Source organism: Melozone crissalis, unplaced genomic scaffold, assembly GCF_028551555.1.
Source record: "Melozone crissalis strain CALT ecotype California unplaced genomic scaffold, PUWL_Pcris_2 ptg000029l_1, whole genome shotgun sequence".
Lineage (NCBI taxonomy): Eukaryota > Metazoa > Chordata > Aves > Passeriformes > Passerellidae > Melozone > Melozone crissalis.
Genome location: NW_026535807.1, coordinates 444439 through 462018, shown reverse-complemented (window position 1 = coordinate 462018; position 17580 = coordinate 444439). Strand labels below are relative to the sequence as shown.

Below are 17580 nucleotides of genomic sequence, written 5' to 3'. Positions count from 1 at the left end.
CAAACCTGCCCTTGTCCCCCCAAACATTTAATATAACCTCCGTGCAAATGCGAAGATTTCCTGCTCTTTGGGATCTCCCATTAAGGCTGTGTGAAGGCAGTGGTGCTGGACAGTATCATTTCAGTCCTTTCCACTGTGGTGTGCCTTGCTTTGGGGAGTGGTCTGTGAGTGGGCATAGACTGAAGAACTGAGTTTTCTCTGGCATAAAATACTTCCCTATTTTCTTTCACCATCTCTTCTCAAGTAAGGGAGAGCAAACTGAGTTCAATGTCATGAATATTGTATGAAAGACAAAACATTCTAAAAATACACTGAGAATGGTCTGAAGTGATAGACATCTTTTAATAACAGATTTTTTTTTTTTTAAAGGGAATGAAATGCTTTTTTTTTTCTTAAGTGGAGGCATCAGAATAATTCCAGTCTCATGGATGGCTTTATGCAAATAGATACTTTTGAAAAGAAGTTTTCAGTGCCTCCTTGGAATTTTTAAGTAGTGCCCTCTTAGAATTAGAGCGGATTAATTCGAACAAAAGCAGCTTCTTGACATTAAAGGCTCTTACAGTTCCTAGTTCAATCCGATGTAAGCAGAATATTCTGTGCCCTCTTCAGTTTGGTTGGAAGCCTTGAATGTGCAGCCCAAAGAGTTAAATTTCTGTTTTGTGATGCATGTCAGGAATAAGTGCTGAGCTGCTGCAACTTGCACGTGACTTTGCCACTTGAGACTTTGAGTTGCACATTTATCTCCATTTGCAAAGATATTACACTGTCTTAAAGTACTTTTATCTTATCGTCTTCTTACTTCCTTTCCTCTCTCTGAGCTCCTTTCATGCTGGATTTTCGGAATGGTTTAAAAACTAGGAGCATATGCAGCCGGCTTTGACAATACGATCAGTTATGTGCCCTTCCTTGTAACAGTTTCCTGAAATTTCCTTGTCTGTGTCACACCTCACATCCAAACGGAGAAGCTATAAAATAGCCAGAATAAAAGCACGTAATATTTTAATTGACCCTTTGTATTTCTTGGGGGACTGATAGGCGCAGCTCCGCTGCCTGCTGTGCCGAGCTGTTCCTGTTGAGCCCTGCGGGTTTGGGACTACACAAACACAAACCCAGCACACTTCTGCCTGTCCTTTTTGCATGAAGACAGCTTGCTTCATGCAGAATAATGTTTGGTGTTTTCTGGGTTTTCAAGTTAATGTCTTTTACTCTTTTTTTAAAATTATTTTCAATAGGCATTTACCAGAGTACGAGACCTTCGATATTTAGAACTGATCAGCAGCATAGAGGTAAGCCAGTGTTCAAGAAGGTGTATTTTCTTAAAGTTACTGCTGTACCAAATTCAGTACTTTCTGTTTTGGAAGGACTTTTGGTTGGATATTGCTTCTGACTGTTGGAGATGTGTTTGAAGTGAAAAATCCTGGTTCGTAGAGGTGACTCAAGTTCTAGTCATAGGATTGGAACTTTGTGGACCAAAATGTGGGTGTGGGATGGGAACTTCTGAAACTGTCTTCAGGAGGACTGGAAAAATGTTCAGTATTCAATTAATAATTGGTAGAATACTACTGTGCTGACGGAGCTTAGTACAGAATACTTCATAAACATGAGTTCATTAAGCCTTTCCCTACCCCCTGGAGGTAGGTAATTACTATTATCTCCTCCTTGCAGAGACAGACACAGGCCCAGAGAAATGAAATGACAAACTTGGGGTCTCATGACAAGTCTGTGACAACTGGAAATAGAATTTGGGATTCCGTATTTCTATACTATGCTCTAATCACTCCTTCCTATTCTTTTCACACTTCCTGATAGAATTTCACTCAACAATAACTGTCTGTCAGGAGCACTTGAAAATACACTCATCACCCTTGTCCTTCTGCAGAGATGGCAAGATAATGCTTAAAGATCTGCTTGGAGATGGCATAAAGGAAATTCCTCTTCCTTATGTTAATTAGATTTACACCTTCTCTTAAAAGATACACTCCTTGTCTTCATGTCTGCAGAGCTGTCCTGCTGCTGTCAAAATGCCAGCTGGTTGCAGTGAACTTTTCTCTAACACAGGACAAAGGTCTGCATTAAGAGCCCCTCTTTTCAGTTGGTTTTCTTTTTTTTTTTTTCTTTTCAAGGGTATAGGTAGGTGAGAGTGTTTTCTCACCAGTAGTAACCTTTCTTTTCCACATATGCTTCTCCAGATCTTCATTTATTGAAGATATTCTGGATTTGTCATGTCATATTCTGTTAAGTAAGAAAGAATCCCCCTAAAAATAGGCATAAATTTACTTTCACACATCCTGAAAATGCTCCTTTTACAGTGAGTTCTACATCCCCACTTGCTTTCGCCTGCAGTGGATTGGATTCCTTTTAAGGCTTGTAGGGTGTAATTAAACACACGTGTTCCATTAATGCCATGGTTTTCTCTCAGTAATGACACTTTTTCCCAATTGATCACAGACAAACATGGTTGCCATCTTTATCTGGCAAGATTCTGTGGAGTCTTCAAAAAAGGGTGTAACAAGTCCTCTGATTATTCATTTAACCAAGGTTTTGAAGGAAACTTTGAACACCAGCTCGGTGTCAGCCCAGTCAGTCAGCGTGGCCAGGGAGTGATGGCTGAGACCCTCTGGCAGCAGAGGATTGAGTTTGGATGCTGGTGGAATGCTTTTCCCCTTGCATGCAGTTTTCTTTAAATTCAGCTCACAGCTCTGTGTTTCCTACGATGTGGGGTAACTGCAGCAATAATTTTATCCCAGGCAGGTAGTGGTGTGTGTCCAATACACAGGATAAGGCACACACATGGAAACACACACACACACACACACACACACACGTGTGCAAACCTGTCTGGGTCGCTCAGAGTCAGGGCCCTGCTGCAGTTTGATTCATGTGCAGGGTTTCTCCATGGCTCTGCACACACATGGCAGGTTACTGCGTGGCTCTCCACTAATGCTGTCCTCAGGGTCCCTTCCCAGGCCAGAACAGAACAGAACAAGCAGTTCTGGTTTCCAGGAGAGCATGTACAGGTGCTCTGGAAGTGACTGGTGCTGACCCAAATCCGTGAGCTCTTGCTTGTGGGGACAGTGGAGGTGTCACTGGTTTGTATTCAGAGGCAGGCTAACATACATCCTGAATCTACTTATTGCTGGCAGTTATCCTCCTGTTTGTCATCCCACCTGCACATATTGTTAATGTAGCCAAATTATATGCTGGTGAGATTGTAGGGAGAAAATGAGGAGCCCATCAGATGCCTTTTTTAAAATAGACTGGCATAATGATAGCATGTGTTCATTTTCCTGTGTGAAATCAAGAGAAGTGACTTTTCATCACTTTGGTTTGTATAGTGACATTTAATTTTGCTCTTCATAATTTTAATTAAGGAGGGATTTAATCCTTTAATTATAAATTCACCAGAAATGTAGGAGAGGCATAATTATGCTATCCCGTTACAGGTTTTTAATTATTAGCAGTTAAAATCTAAGCCTGAAAATCTAATTCCTCAAAGGCTATTTCTCGCCTAGGTGCTGATCATCTAGAATATTTTCTACATCTCTCTTCGGTTTTTTTGTTTTTCCAGGACCGGAAGAGGCACGGAGAGAACAACCAGGAGCTGTTCCTGGCAGATGTTTATGCCTACCAGGGAAAGTTCCACGAGGCAGCGCGGCTGTACAAGAGGAGCGGCCACGAGAGCCTGGCCCTGGAGATGTACTCGGACCTGCGCATGTTCGAGCACGCCAAGGTAGGGCTGGCACCCGGGCTTCACATGCAGGAATTCTTATGTGCCTCTCACCGTTCCAGTGTGTGATCCTACAAAGGAACTGTGGGCTTTGAATTCTGATTTCATTTTATCAGGTATTTGTTTGGAGATCTTGTGGCTTATAAGGGGAAAAGTGTTTCTGGCCTGGGTGTAACGGTGGCATTTTCCTTCAGAGTCTGCTACCAAGGCAGCAGATTGTGTTTTGTAGAGTCTCAAATATGGCTGTGGAAATTCAGGGCTTTTCAGTGAATTCTTTTAGTGGACCTTGTGATTACATAGTAATTTTCTTTCTTTCAAAATGAAAAAGTTTGGTTTTATGACTCTTTTTGCATTATCTCATTTGAGAGTCCCTTATTGTTTGTTTGTCCTCCAAAGATGACAAGGTAGTACCCACGTTATCATAAAAATATATGGGTAGGAGTAAGTCAGATCTATATCGATGCATTTTAAAAACTGCATAATATGCTAACCTAGAATATTTTTGTTTACTACAGAATTTCTTCCAAAGATTCAGTGTCTTGGCTTTTTTTAAAACTCTGTTCCATGTAGGAATAAATTGAGTATAATTCTGAAAAGTGATGTTTTTATATGGCGATAAGGAGCATTACTTGGCTTTTAAGTCTTCTGTGGTGTTTTCTTATCGAAATCCCCGAGAACGCATGCACTGTTTAGTCTCATTCATCACTCATCAGAGCCCTATTCTGCCCAATCCAGGACAAAGAATTCACCATGACATGCACAGAAACTCTTTAGCAGAGATTCCCCAAGCCATGCTGCAGAGATCTTTTTCTTCCAAGAGCTCAACAGAAACATTTGGGGGCTTTGCTGATGTAAGCCTGACTTCCGCTATTTTTGGCTGATGAGTCTTTGTTAGCTTCAGTGTTTTGGCTCCTCTTGAACATAAATGTAATTCATACAGGAAAATGTTCCCATAAGTCTTTGTAAGAATCTTTTAATTCTTGGCTGCAGTCATGTCTAAATTTAACCAGTAGAGAGCAAGAGGTCTCATGTCTCCTATGCTTCGGAGTGATTCCATGCTGAGAAATTTAAGGTACTCCATAAGGCAGCTTCTTGTGCAGGGAGTGCACAGGACATGGAAGAGCATGTAAACCCCCCTTGTTTTCAAGTTATTTATCTAAGGAATAATACATGGGGGAGGGGTGTGTTTTTGTGGTGCTGTTTTCACTGATGCTGCCAGAATTATTCAAAGGGATCCACAGAACTTGCTTTCTCGTGCATGACTTTGATGAGGCCTGGACAGAGGGTCCAGACTGGAGGCAGAGGTTGGGAGTCCTTTGATATCTGGTCACAGGCTCTTTATCGCAGCACCAGATCACTAATTACTGGCAACTCACAAAAAACCTTTTATACTGTGGGAAGCTGAGCTTAGCTTTTGATTTTGGGCTTATTTTGGTGACCTAAACTGGAAAAGTCGTGCCAAAAAGATTGTTTGACTTCACTCTGGAGTGCAGCTCTCCATATTCAGAGCTGTTGGGATCCCTGTTAGCTGCTCCTGGAGCAGGGCTGTGCTGCAGGAGCAGGCCTGGGGCTCGGTTGGAGCTGGCACAGATGGGGTGCACTTCTGCCTGTAGCAGGGAGCTCCTGAATTGCAGTGCTGAAGCAGACCTGGTGTACAGGCTTTTGCCCATTTGTTGCTTTGGTTCTGTTTTTTTAAACCTCAGTCAGAATTTGCTAGAAACATAGAGGATATACAGTTTTCCACTCTTTTCCCACTTGTAATTTCTCCTCTGTTCTGATTTTCTTTTGATAGAAGTTGTTTAATGGGCAGTAGCCTGTTCTGTTAACAGTCAAAATTGCCCTTAATCGATCTTCTGGTGTTGAAGGGGGGGTTTATATTTTTTTCCTGGCACATGATGTCAACAGATGTGAACCATATGGTGCCAGAGCTTTAGTACTGGCAGAAGAAGCTGAACTAACTATTAGACATATTTCCAAAATGGTTGTCAACACAGGGTCCAGGCTTGGTGTTTGCATTCCTTCCACAAGTCCAAGCAGTGCTTCAGAGCACTCTCACTTTTGAGCAGCTGTGGTTCTGGTATTATAAAAGAACTTAATGGATATATTTTTTAAAATACTTGTTTCCTGCAAAGACACTTGATAATTATTTCAGCCTTCATTTGATTTGTGATGCCAGTGTGTGATAGAGTGGATGTGCTGCTGTTGGCTGAGCGTGGGCTGGGACTGGGTTGTCATTGAGGAGGAATCCCTACCTGCTTGGCTTGCAAGAGAAGATCTAAAACTTGGAATTATCTGTTAGAGTTTTTAGATTAGTACCATTTTGTTTTGGAAAGGCTTGTTCCTGACAAGCTTGCAGAAATTGTAACTCGTATCCACTGAACCAGGCTTGGCAGAGAGCAGGAGAGGACATTAGGGTTGCCTCTGGGCACCTGCACTGTACTTCTCTGGGCCTGGCCACAATCTTCTGCTTTCTTTTTAATTGAAAACTCTATAAATGTGAGACTTGCCATTATTTCCTCCCAGACATGGGGCCTTGACGATGAGCTGCTGAAGGCTGGCTCAGTGCACGTTGCTCTCCGTGGAATATTTCTGTCCTTGGGAGGCATCATGGTTTTCATTACAAAAATCTTTATCTATTTTAGAGTTTAGACTGTAATGACGTTTGTGACCAGAAGAAAATGCAGACTTCTGTATTGCACTGTTGCAGGAATTTCTGGGATCTGGAGATCCCAAAGACACAAAGATGCTGATAAAAAAGCAAGCAGACTGGGCCAAGGATATCAATGAACCAAAGGCAGCAGTGGAGATGTACCTCTCTGCTGGAGAGCACATGAAGGCCATCGAGATCAGCGGGAACCACGGCTGGGTGGATATGTAGGTTCTTTGTCTCCTCAGAGATAACACATAATAAAAGCTTGAATGAGATATTATGAATTCCCCGTAATTTTAAAATAAGACCAAATGTATTTAATATCTGCCTTTATATCAGGTTGAGTATCTGAAACACACCTATGATTTAAAATGTTTTAAAAGTTGCATATGTTTAGAGGGCAGGGCCATAAATATATTACAAAAACTAATGCATTACAGCAATGAAGAGTATGCGTAGGTTTATCTACAATATGAGACTGTCTAAAACAGTCTGAATGCCTTCAGAGTGATCATCACAGCAGTAACTGTACCAGGTAGCCCAGTGGTGCTGTTGTCAGATGTTTAGAATAATCATCTAGGGGGTAGAGAAGTCACCTGGAGCACAGAGTCCTTAGAAATTCTGTGGCCATTCCTGTCTCTGGTCATTTCTCATCACAGTAGGTGGCACTTTGTGTCATTTGCTGAGCTGCCTTGAGATCGTGGCCAGGCCCTTCAGGCTGGCCTTGCCTCTGTTTGGCTGTGTGGCACAGGGGCTGCTGTTCATTCAGGAGCCCATTGCTCCGGTCAGGGTTGGGCAGTGTGTGCCACGGAGTCATGCAGGACGTGCTCCCTCCTTCATCTGCAGAGTCTGAGATACAGAGCTGAATGTCTGAGCAAAGAGGGAAGGAAGGGCTTTGAGTCTGCAAAAGGCAAAAGCTATTTGGAATGTTTACTGAAACTGCTTAAGCAGTGTTGCATGGTGGTACTATTAGGATGTTTATTAAATGTTAACTGATTGAAGGTGAAGTTATGACAATAATTAAAAGGCAAAGCACCAAGGCAAACATCTGGCTTCTTTCTTCTGAGCCTAGGTTAATCGAAATTGCTCGAAAACTGGATAAAGCTGAGCGTGAGCCTTTGGCTAAATGTGCCTTCTATTTTAAGCAACTTGATAACCCTGGCTATGCTGCAGAAACCTACATGAAGGTTGGTGACCTGAAGGCATTGGTCCAGCTCCACGTGGAGACTCATCGCTGGGAAGAAGTGAGTGTGCCCTTGATTTGTGTTTTGAAAACCACTGCTTCTTATTGTCACTGGTTGCAACTAAAAAGGGAAGCAAATGTCTGGCTCCTCCAGCACTGTCATGAGGGAGGAAGGCTTCTGCAGAAGGATTCAGAGTATTTCAGTTAATTGTGTATGCCAGCATGCGTTTGGTGGTGGTGTGGTCTTCTGAAACTGAATCTAAACTGCATTTATAGTGTTACTTCAATTTCTTTAGAAAATGCATTCAGTAAAAATACAAATATTTTTTGTCTCTTGCTGGGAAATCTACTAAATTTCCCAGATAATCACTTTCAAGTCTTTCTGTTTCAATAGTCAATCTGTTATTATGCTAAGCTTCTTTTCTTTTGTTGTTGATTGCTTTTTATTTTAAAACACATAAGTTTCATGCTGGAGAAAATATAGATTACACTCTCTATTCTGTGTTTATGTTTCATTGTGAATTTTCTTAGAGCTAAAGGATTGATCCCATGGAATATTTTAAAACCTTTAACCGTTTAAACTGTGCAATATTCTAAGAATGAGCTTTTTATTTATGTCAGGCATTTGCTCTGAGTGAAAAGCATCCTGAATTCAAAGATGAAGTCTATGTCCCTTATGCTCAGTGGCTGGCAGAGAGTGATCGATTTGAGGAAGCCCAGAAAGGTGAGAATGTCACTGACAGATCCATATTTACTCCATAGTAGACTCTGCCCAGGCGAATTTCTTATCAGTGGTATTCAAAACCAAATATAACCCATCTTTTCATACTGGTTTTAAAGTAACTGGAAATCTCCTTATTTTATAGGAAAATGTGATGAATGTATCAGAATTTATGGCATCTAAATATAAGTCCAGATTTTCTGTCTTGTTCTATATCTGAGTGTGGCACATAAGAGGTATTTGGCATATAATCCTAACCGTTGTAAAATTTTTACCCCGCAAAAAATCAAAATATGGCAGCTCTATTATAAACCTGAGTGAAAAACGTTTTTTTTTCCTTCTCTTTAGACAATACTGGATTTGAACAAGTCAAGTTTTCCCATTCCTTTAAGTTTTTTGCGGGGTTTGATTGGCTTATAAGATTACATTTGAACGGAACTGTAAACTTTCCATCCTGTGGAAAGCCTTCAAAATTCAGTCCCCAAGCTGCTGGATGGACAAGGAGCTGTTGAAGCGAGCTGTGTGCGCAGTGCCTCGGCGCAGGTGCCCCTGCTGCTCCTGAGCCAGCTCGGACCCCTGCCTGGCACTGCTTGGCCTAAAGGGGCCGGCAGGACCCGGGCTGGGCCTGCTCTGCCTCTGCCCAGCACGGGTTTGTGTGTCTTGGCACCAAGCCGTGAGCAGCTGGTTGAGGGCAGGGTGGTTTTTGCACTCTCTGAATGCAGGTCAGAGCCCCGTGTGCTGCACAAAGCTCTGTGCTGGGGGGCTCTGCAAGTGTAGGTGCCCGGAGCTGGAGGAGCTGGAGGTCCTCATGGCACTGTTCTGGTCTCAGAACAGAATGTGGGGTCTGGTTCAAGCTGAGCTGCCTTCACTCAGGGGGCAGCAGTGCTGTGGGGCTGGGTTTTTTGGGCTTGGTTCCCCCTCAGCCCTGTTCCTTTATATGGAGACTGCATTGGCCAAATGCAGCCTGCCAAGTGAGAATTCAGGGTGTTACTCGGTGCATCAGAAAAGGAGATGCTGTTAGTAAATGACAGGAGGGTGTAGTAGCTGTACTCTTTTAAAGTATTCAGCACAATACTTTAAAAAGTATTCATACACACCAGAGCACTGGCTTCAAACAATTTATTGTAGTTTTGAGTGAAGTTGGGATTTGCAGTATTTGGAGATCACTGTTGTTTGTACAGAGATCCTAATCATCACAGCATCTTCTCTTTTCTATTTAAAAAACCCCAGTAACCCGTATTATACATACTCCTTGAGCTCAAGAGTTGCTGAGACAGTGCAGAAGCTTCAAAATACCTGCAGGTTCTTCTCATGTTGCATTAGTGTCACTGCATTCAAGGAGGAAAATAGCAGTGTATAATCCCTTTTATCGTGCCCTGGACAGAGTGTTTGCTATGGGCTGAATAGAGTGCTCTCAGTTCAACACCATTAGTTCCCGTTAATTGATTAGTGGCGCAGTGAGCTCCTCTCTGTTTTGCTGGCAGCGTTCCACAAGGCCGGCAGGCAGGGCGAGGCCGTGCGGGTGCTGGAGCAGCTCACTCACAACGCCGTGCTCGAGAGCCGCTTCAGCGACGCGGCCTATTATTACTGGATGCTCTCCATGCAGTGCTTAGACATTGCCCAAGGTGAGTCACCCGGAGGAAGTGTGTGTTTGTTACCCTGTTGTGCACGCAGACAAACAGCTCTGCATTGTGATAGCGGTGCTGCAGCTGCTTCTCCGCTGGGTGGTTTGATTTGGGTTTTTTAATGCTGTGCACATCTTGGGCTTGTGCTATTTTTGTAGTCCCCTGTTTTTCCCATGTGCTAATTTAAAACAAATAAACAAACCAACGACATCAGCAGGCATAAGGCTCCTTCTGAAGTCTGGCTGGGATGAAAATCCTGCCTCCAGGGGCCATGTATCCTCCTTCACCCTCCCACCACACCCATTGCCTGGAGGGTTAAAGTGCTGGTAAATAAAAGATGTTGGAGAGTAAATTACCTCAATTGAAAGGGAGGGAGGTTGAAAATTATTTCTGCCAACAGGTAAAACTGATTGTTTGCTAGCTGTCATCTTGTCTCCAAACTGCACGTCACTGGGAGAGAGGTGTCAATAGGTGTAGTTTAGTGATAATGCAGAGGGTTGGGAATACTGCCTTTTGTCTGGTGCCTTTGGTTTTAGTTCAGCTCATCTGTCCCCCCTCAGATGTTTGAGATGTATGTCTTTTCCAAATGGCTTAGTAGTGTATTTGGTATTTGTGAAAGTTTTCAAAGCTAATTGCATTTGTGAGCTCTGGCATTCTGGAAGAGGTTTCTAAGGATGCACACCTGCTGCTTTCTGTCTGTAGCTCATCTGTAGCCTCTGGCTGTGTTAAACCATTGCCTCACCTGTTCTGTGTTTTGCCGTGCTTGTTTCAGACCAGAAGTTTACTCAGAAGAATAGCAACTCTGTAAGCATATGGTCTGCATGGGTAGATGGGACATACTTGACCTGGTACATATCTCCTCTGACAGTGCTGTGCTAAAATGATAACAGGTTGTTTTCTCCAAGCTGAGTTCGTAGACTTCTCTTTGAGACTGACACCAATGCCTTTGCCTCCCACAGAGAATGAAGGACAGCAGACTGAAATGTTGCAGAAGTTTCATCACTTCCAGCATTTGGCAGAAGTTTACCATGTCTATCACTTTATCCAAAGATACACTGTAAGATACTCACTTCAGAATTGTGTATTTATGCTTCCTGAGCTTTTTTCCTTAGGGTGTCCAAAAATAACTAGGACTTTTCAGGCAATTAAATATTGAATGTACATCAGTGATACTGTATAGCAACTTTATTTATTTATTTAACTTTATTTTATTTTATTATACAGTCTGCAGCTGTCCTGTACAAGAGCTTGCTCCTCTCTTTACAGCTGCAGGTTGGGCAGGGCTGTACCGATGCCTGACCTCCCTCCTGCCCATGGCACTTTCTGCTGGTTGCCTTGGTTTGGTCCCATGGTACCTGAGCCTCTGCTCCTGCACAGGCCAGGGTCAGTTTTTCCCTTAGTCACTGGAAAACAGGGTTGAACAGAAGGCACATTAGCCCAGGGATTTCCAAAGGGTGCTGCATGTGTCACTGATGTGCAGTCATGAGCGAGGAGCTCCTGCTAATTCCAGCAATTAGAGTCATGCTGCCATCACCCTTGGTGCAAATACCTGTTGTAGAACATTTGAGAGCCCTTGCTCTGTGCCCTTGCCCAAAAGAAGACTCTGTGCTGTGGAGTCTTTGCTGTCAGGCTACTTTAGATCTCACAGCGCTAGAGACTCTGCACTGTGGCTGTGCAGACTGCCCTCATTTTTAAATAACCTGTTAAAGGTTCTGTCTTAGCTGCACTGATCTCTCTGTCTCTCTTTTCTGTGTGTATTAGGCATGAGCTTTGGTGATAAAGATATGCAAAATCCACTTGTTATGTTCTGTCAACACCTCTTTTCCCAACGGATGAAAGAAACACCGTACTAGAGATGCCTTGTGCTGTGTTGCTTACTGATGTAAGTTGATGGTTTTCCAGCTTAGAAATGTGTCTTATGTTTTTCGTACCACAGGAGGAGCCTTTCAGCTTCCACTTGCCTGAAACCCTCTTCAATATTTCCAGGTTTCTGCTTCACAGCTTAACAAAGGAGACTCCTTTGGGGATCTCAAAAGTGTATCCTTCCAATATAGTACAAAAGCTAGAAGTTATCGTGTGATACATGAAAGGAATAACTGCTGTTGGTCCAAGGCAGGCACTCCTGCAGGGAATCTTTGATGTCACCTGTTGGTTATCGTTAATGGGAACTGACTTCTGTCCCTCAGGAATAATCAGCATCTTCAAACTGTTGTGTGCTGAGCTGCACTAGTTTGTTATTTGTTATAATTTGAAAACCTGTGCGAATCAACTAATGCCAAACTCTGTTAGGCCACCTTGAGCACCTGCCCCTCTGGCGTGTCATCAGAAGAGCAAGTTCTAGGACACCAGTCAGTGCAAAAAGGTGTTGGCTCTGAATCTTGCCAGCGTTGGTACAAGGAGACTGAGCTGAGGCAGAAGCAGGGAAACCCAGGAGGTGTTGCTTCCTGTGAGGCTGGTGTGCCACATGCTCTGTCGGGCCAACATCTGCATGGCCTTGTTAGTGCTAGTGAACCTCTGGGAGTGCTTCCTAAAGGGGCTGTGTGAGCCCAGTGAAATGCACCTTTCTGTAAGAGATAGCCACAAGGCCACTGGATGCCATAGGGAGGTCTTGTCTTGTTTCACTTCATTTCTGGCTTTGGATGGGATATTAGCTTTCCTTTTCATAACTTCCCTGCTTAGAAATGTAGAATCTTTCATGAAGTTTTTGATAACAGGCCTTGTGGTCATAGGTGTAAACAGCAGTTCACTCTGGTGGGAGGGAAGGACAACACTTGGTTGCTAACATGGGGCACACTCTTTCAAACCACATCAGGTGTATTTACTCAGTGTCAGTGGCTTACTTACGCTGTAAAAAATGTTAGGATTTTAGGTTTTTTTCTGACTGGGGGAAAATACATGCACCTCAAAATTACTGAAATATTGTAAATGGAGCCATAGCAGTGTTTATGTAGCATCATTTCCTTACCTTGCTAATAATTGCCCACAGATATTTTGATAGTCCTTTCACACATGTTTGTAAATGAAGTTCTGTAAATAGATTTCTCTGGTTAAAAGCTGTTTGAAGTCCCGGTGTTGGATATGCTTCATTGCCAAACTTCTGTGATTAGACAGAGTATTGCGTTTTTTCATAAATGCTGTATGTATTTTTATTCCTTAATTAAATTATAGCAATACATTATTGGCCCTGGCAAAGCAGAGTAAAGCTCTTGGTGCATATAAATTGGCTCGTCATGCCTATGACAAGCTGCAGGGACTGCAGATCCCAGACAGGTTCCAGAAATCTGTTGAGCTGGGCAGCCTGACAATCCGATCCAAGCCATTCCATGACAGTGAAGTAAGCTGTAATGTGTTTCATGTTAATCATTAATATGTGGCCTAATCCTGGAATATGAGTTCCTGTGTGCACAAAACAGTCTGAAATATATTATGCATGGCTCTGTGATATAATTGTATTTCTGCTGGAAACACAGTCCTTTTATTGTTATTCTTCGAATCAGACTTCCTTCTGCTCCTGAGAGCAAATTAAAATCAGCCCTCTCTTTGTGGGCAGCTTCCATCCTCCCTCTCCTCTCTTGCAGTCACCTTCCTCACTGCCTATTAATTCTTCCAAGCCCTTTTCTCCCCAGTTCACATGCTATTGTTCCACAGTCTTTGTCTCTCCAGCTGGAGGTCACTTTCATTTGTCCCACTCCTAACACTCTTCCCCTCCTCCCTCCATCCCTTCAGTGACCTTCCTTCCGTAAATCTTATTTTAACACCTTTTCTTCTTTCACTGAAGTCTGGCTTTCTGCAGTGTTCTATAAAGCCATGTCTCAGGGAGTACTCACTAAAAATAAATTGCATTGTGCCAGTGAACATACACCTGGCCTCCTGAAATAAGAGAAACACAGTCTTTAAGAGCTGCTTAAAATAACTCTGCTCTTGAAAAGAGATTAATTAATTGGAGAACCTAAATTTGACCAAATCTTAGAGCAAAAAACTTTGTTTCAGTAAACTTCTCTTCAGCTTCTTTTGGCCCTGTGTATTTGATGCAGAATTGTGCTTCTGTTACTGCAAAGGCAAGGTGAAAATTTAATTGTTAAAGTGGTGAAGACAGCTATTTTTAATGGGAAAACTTGCTGTTTGTTAAAAAGGGAAAGCATTTTCAGATGTTGAAGGGTCTGATTTCACAGCAGTGCTTCTCCAGACCGGCGCTGGTGCCGTGTCGGTGTTGTCAGCCGAAGGGGCCCGTATTTAATCGAAAACAAAGAGCTGAGGACGTGCCGGTCTGTGCTTACCATGCTCTCAATCTGTCTTTGCAGGAGCTCGTGCCCCTGTGTTACAGGTGCTCCACCAACAACCCCTTGCTGAACAACCTGGGGAACGTCTGCATTAACTGCAGGCAGCCTTTCGTCTTCTCGGCCTCCTCCTACGGTGCGTTGGGACGCCGCGTTTGCTCGTGCTTTGCAAGTAGATAAATGTTAACAGAGTAGGTCAGTGCCCAATTCCTTCTTTCTGCAGCGCTGTTTGGCCAAACAAATGTTCCTTTACTGTTGCTAAATTTGTCTAAGTGGGGGTTGTTGGCTCTCACTGCAGAGCAGCAGCACAGCATTGTTGCATTGCCAGATACTGAAATGCATCTGGTGTTCTGTGAAGGTGAGCACGACCCTTTCAGAAGTGGGGGGGTTTGGTTTGCTGCAATTTTATTTTATTAAACTTGTTTCATGAGAGAAGGTGGGCAGAACACCAGTGACATGAAGGAGCACAGTATCTGCTATGAGGCATTTCCTGAGTTCCTGCAGGTCGAATATTTCCTGCCTTCCCCTCCTTTTAGAGGTGCTGCATCTGGTTGAGTTCTATTTGGAAGATGGCATCACAGATGAAGAAGCTGTAGCTCTCATTGATCTCGAAGCTCCAAGAGTGAGTAAAAGAGAGAATAAATGGCAAGAGATGATGACTGACAGTATCCTTTTGATTAAAATTGGTTTTCTTTTCTTAGGGAAAAATTAAACCATTTAGAGTTTATTTTTTCCCCTTAGGTTTAAACCTTTCTGTCATATGACTGGTGTAAGTACAATTGCATCTTGTTTCTTTGTTGTGTTAGTATAACAACCAAACCACAGTTTAACCAAACCTAATATTGTCAAGACGCTTTTCCATCAGGACAGTTTATTTATTGTCCTGGCAATGTTTGTTTTTAACAGCGGAATGCCATGCTTTACCTTTTCTGTGTGAAATGCTTTCTGACAAGGATGAAGGGAATCTGGAGTGTGTTGCTTCCAGTAACAGCTTCTTTTAGAGGCTGCCTTCTCCTAGCCAAGGGAAGTAGCAGTTCACAACTATTCCTGCTGCGATCTGGTTTGGAATGCTTTGGCATCCAGAGCTCCCAGTTGCTGTTGGGGTTATAGAATATGAGATTGATGTAGAGTAATGCACAAGAGCACACAAACTCTGACTAAAGCTGCCCAAAAATGTAACTTCAATAGATTGCTTCCTTTGCTCTGTCATCTGTGGAAGGGTAGGAGCTGATGTCATGCCTGGCTGTGGTCAGTCTGTTCTGGCTGTTCTACAGCAGCTGCAGTGATAAACTTCCCCAGTCACTGGAAACCCCAGCAGGGCCTTCTTGGTACTTTTTGTAATGGTCTGTGCACTGTCACAATTTGAGATACTCTGAAGCAGCAAGGGTCCTGCTGGGGTGCTCTCATACTGATTCTGTCAGTGCTGGCTCTGGTAAGCAGAGCCAGTTTTACTGGAATTATTGTCCTTCCTTAAGACATGCATACAGATGTTCAGAGTTTGAAGCTTGATGACAGTACAGATATTATTGAGGATGATGATCCCTTTACAGCAAAACTGAGCTTTGAGGTAAGAACTGTACCTGTGTCAACCAACAGAAAATTTTTAATAGAATTTTTTTTTTAATAGAAAATTTTACTTTACGAAGTCATTTTTCTGGTGTGTATGTGGTACAAAGAGAGCTGCAGGGCAGAGGACTGGGAGGGGGATGGCACTTGAGAGGGAAATGGACTAACCAGTTAACTCCTCCCTTAAGAACACAAACAAAACCCCTCAAAACAGACAAACAAACCAGCAAAATCCACACAAACCCCCCTCAAACAAACAAACAAACACAAACCTCGCAAAACAACAATGATTTTAAACCAAATGCTCCTGGAATTTTGTTTCATCACCATGCACTGGTGCAGCAGCAGCACACCTATAGAGCAGGCCTTAATGCAGGGTCTCATAGAGACTGTGAGCGTGGCTGTTATTTGCAAGGAGTTGTGTTAAAGAGAAAGGGAAGCTGACTGGAAACAGATGTGTCTGGATGCTGCTGTTGCTGGAGGTTTCGATTAAACTGACAGGGAGTTTGGTGGGCAAGGCTTGGGCCAGGTCTGCATTAGCTTTTTCTATGAATTTTACTTAGCTAAAATCAGCCTCACAGCCCGGGGGGCAGCGTTGGGCGGGCGGTGACGGCGCTCTTTGCCCCGCAGCAGGGAGGCTCCGAGTTCGTGCCGGTGGTGGTGAGCCGCGCCGTGCTGCGCGCCATGAGCCGCCGCGACGTGCTGGTCAAGCGCTGGCCGCGCCCGCTGCGCTGGCAGTACTACCGCTCGCTGCTGCCCGACGCCTCCATCACCATGTGCCCCTCCTGCTTCCAGGTACCGCTGCGCCAGCCGCTGGAACCGCCGCTCTGAAATGGGCTGGGCAAAGGCCTGGAGGGGGTAGAGGCCGAGCAGTGCAACCCCAGCTCTGAGCTGTGTGATAGATAGACAGGGGGACAGCTGCCTTGGAAGACCTGGCCAGAGCTGAATTTGAGAAGTTGCCCTGACAGCAAGTCAGAGCCTCTTGAGCAAACCTTGGCTGACCAACAGAAGCTGATTTGTATTTATTTCCTTTTGCTCCGTCTCTCTGACTTGCAGCCTGGTCTAGCCAGGAGACCAGTCGGTGACTGTTGCCTTGTGGTTCAGACCTGCTCCTAAAGAGTCCAAAAGGGTCCAAACCCTTGCTCAGAAATAACTTTTTGAAATGCTGGAATTCAGTCGTGTTTGCTTACTCAAGTGCCTAATTGTCAATCCTTTTGCAAAAGTCGTTAGCAGCTCTGGTGCTCCCTGCTGTGTTCCAGGCTGTAGCATCTCAGGTGACTGGAACTAAAAGGCCCAATTCTCTGTGGTGGTACTTCCAGAGTGTCTGTGCTATTGAGTAGCCATTGAACTCAGTTTGCATTTTCTTTGAGCAGGGTACAGGCTAACTTGTTTTAAATCTGTTCCTAATTAACAGATGTTTCACACAGAAGACTATGAGCTCCTCATACTCCAGCATAATTGTTGTCCGTTCTGTCGGCGGAGAATAGATGAGTCAAACCAATGAAGAAAACCAGTCTTTTATCTCAACAACAGACTCCCCTGTTGGCTTGGCAAAACCCTTCTTAGATCTGTAGCGCTTTCCTAATAACTTAGTTATGTCATCTTGTCTCATTTTGTATGTAAGAGTGGAACCAAATTGAAGAATTTTAACTATTTTTTTATATTAAAATGTCTGGTTTTTGTGAATGTGCTCTGCATTTTCCAGGCAAGCAGTGAAGTGCCACAGAATTTTACAGGAACATTTCTAGAATCAAGTTCAGCCTTCAAGTAATTGGTTTTACTCCAGATTGTGCTCCTTAACACACACCAGTTATTGACAGATCTTCAAATA

At 43.5% G+C, this 17580-nt stretch overlaps 1 protein-coding gene across 1 annotated transcript in view; it reads left to right on the top strand.

The window, feature by feature from the left end:
• The window catches only part of IFT122 (intraflagellar transport 122), a 29960-nt gene extending 12380 nt beyond the window's left edge, over window positions 1-17580 (top strand). Inside the window, exons 16-29 of the mRNA XM_054280835.1 lie at window positions 1233-1286; window positions 3569-3730; window positions 6435-6601; window positions 7450-7621; window positions 8182-8284; window positions 9766-9906; window positions 10866-10963; window positions 11843-11943; window positions 13075-13240; window positions 14208-14319; window positions 14720-14848; window positions 15671-15750; window positions 16380-16544; window positions 17164-17580. Of these exons, the coding sequence (XP_054136810.1) occupies window positions 1233-1286; window positions 3569-3730; window positions 6435-6601; window positions 7450-7621; window positions 8182-8284; window positions 9766-9906; window positions 10866-10963; window positions 11843-11943; window positions 13075-13240; window positions 14208-14319; window positions 14720-14848; window positions 15671-15750; window positions 16380-16544; window positions 17164-17253 (1740 nt within the window). The 3' untranslated portion in view covers window positions 17254-17580. The remainder of the gene's footprint in view (window positions 1-1232; window positions 1287-3568; window positions 3731-6434; window positions 6602-7449; window positions 7622-8181; window positions 8285-9765; window positions 9907-10865; window positions 10964-11842; window positions 11944-13074; window positions 13241-14207; window positions 14320-14719; window positions 14849-15670; window positions 15751-16379; window positions 16545-17163) is intronic.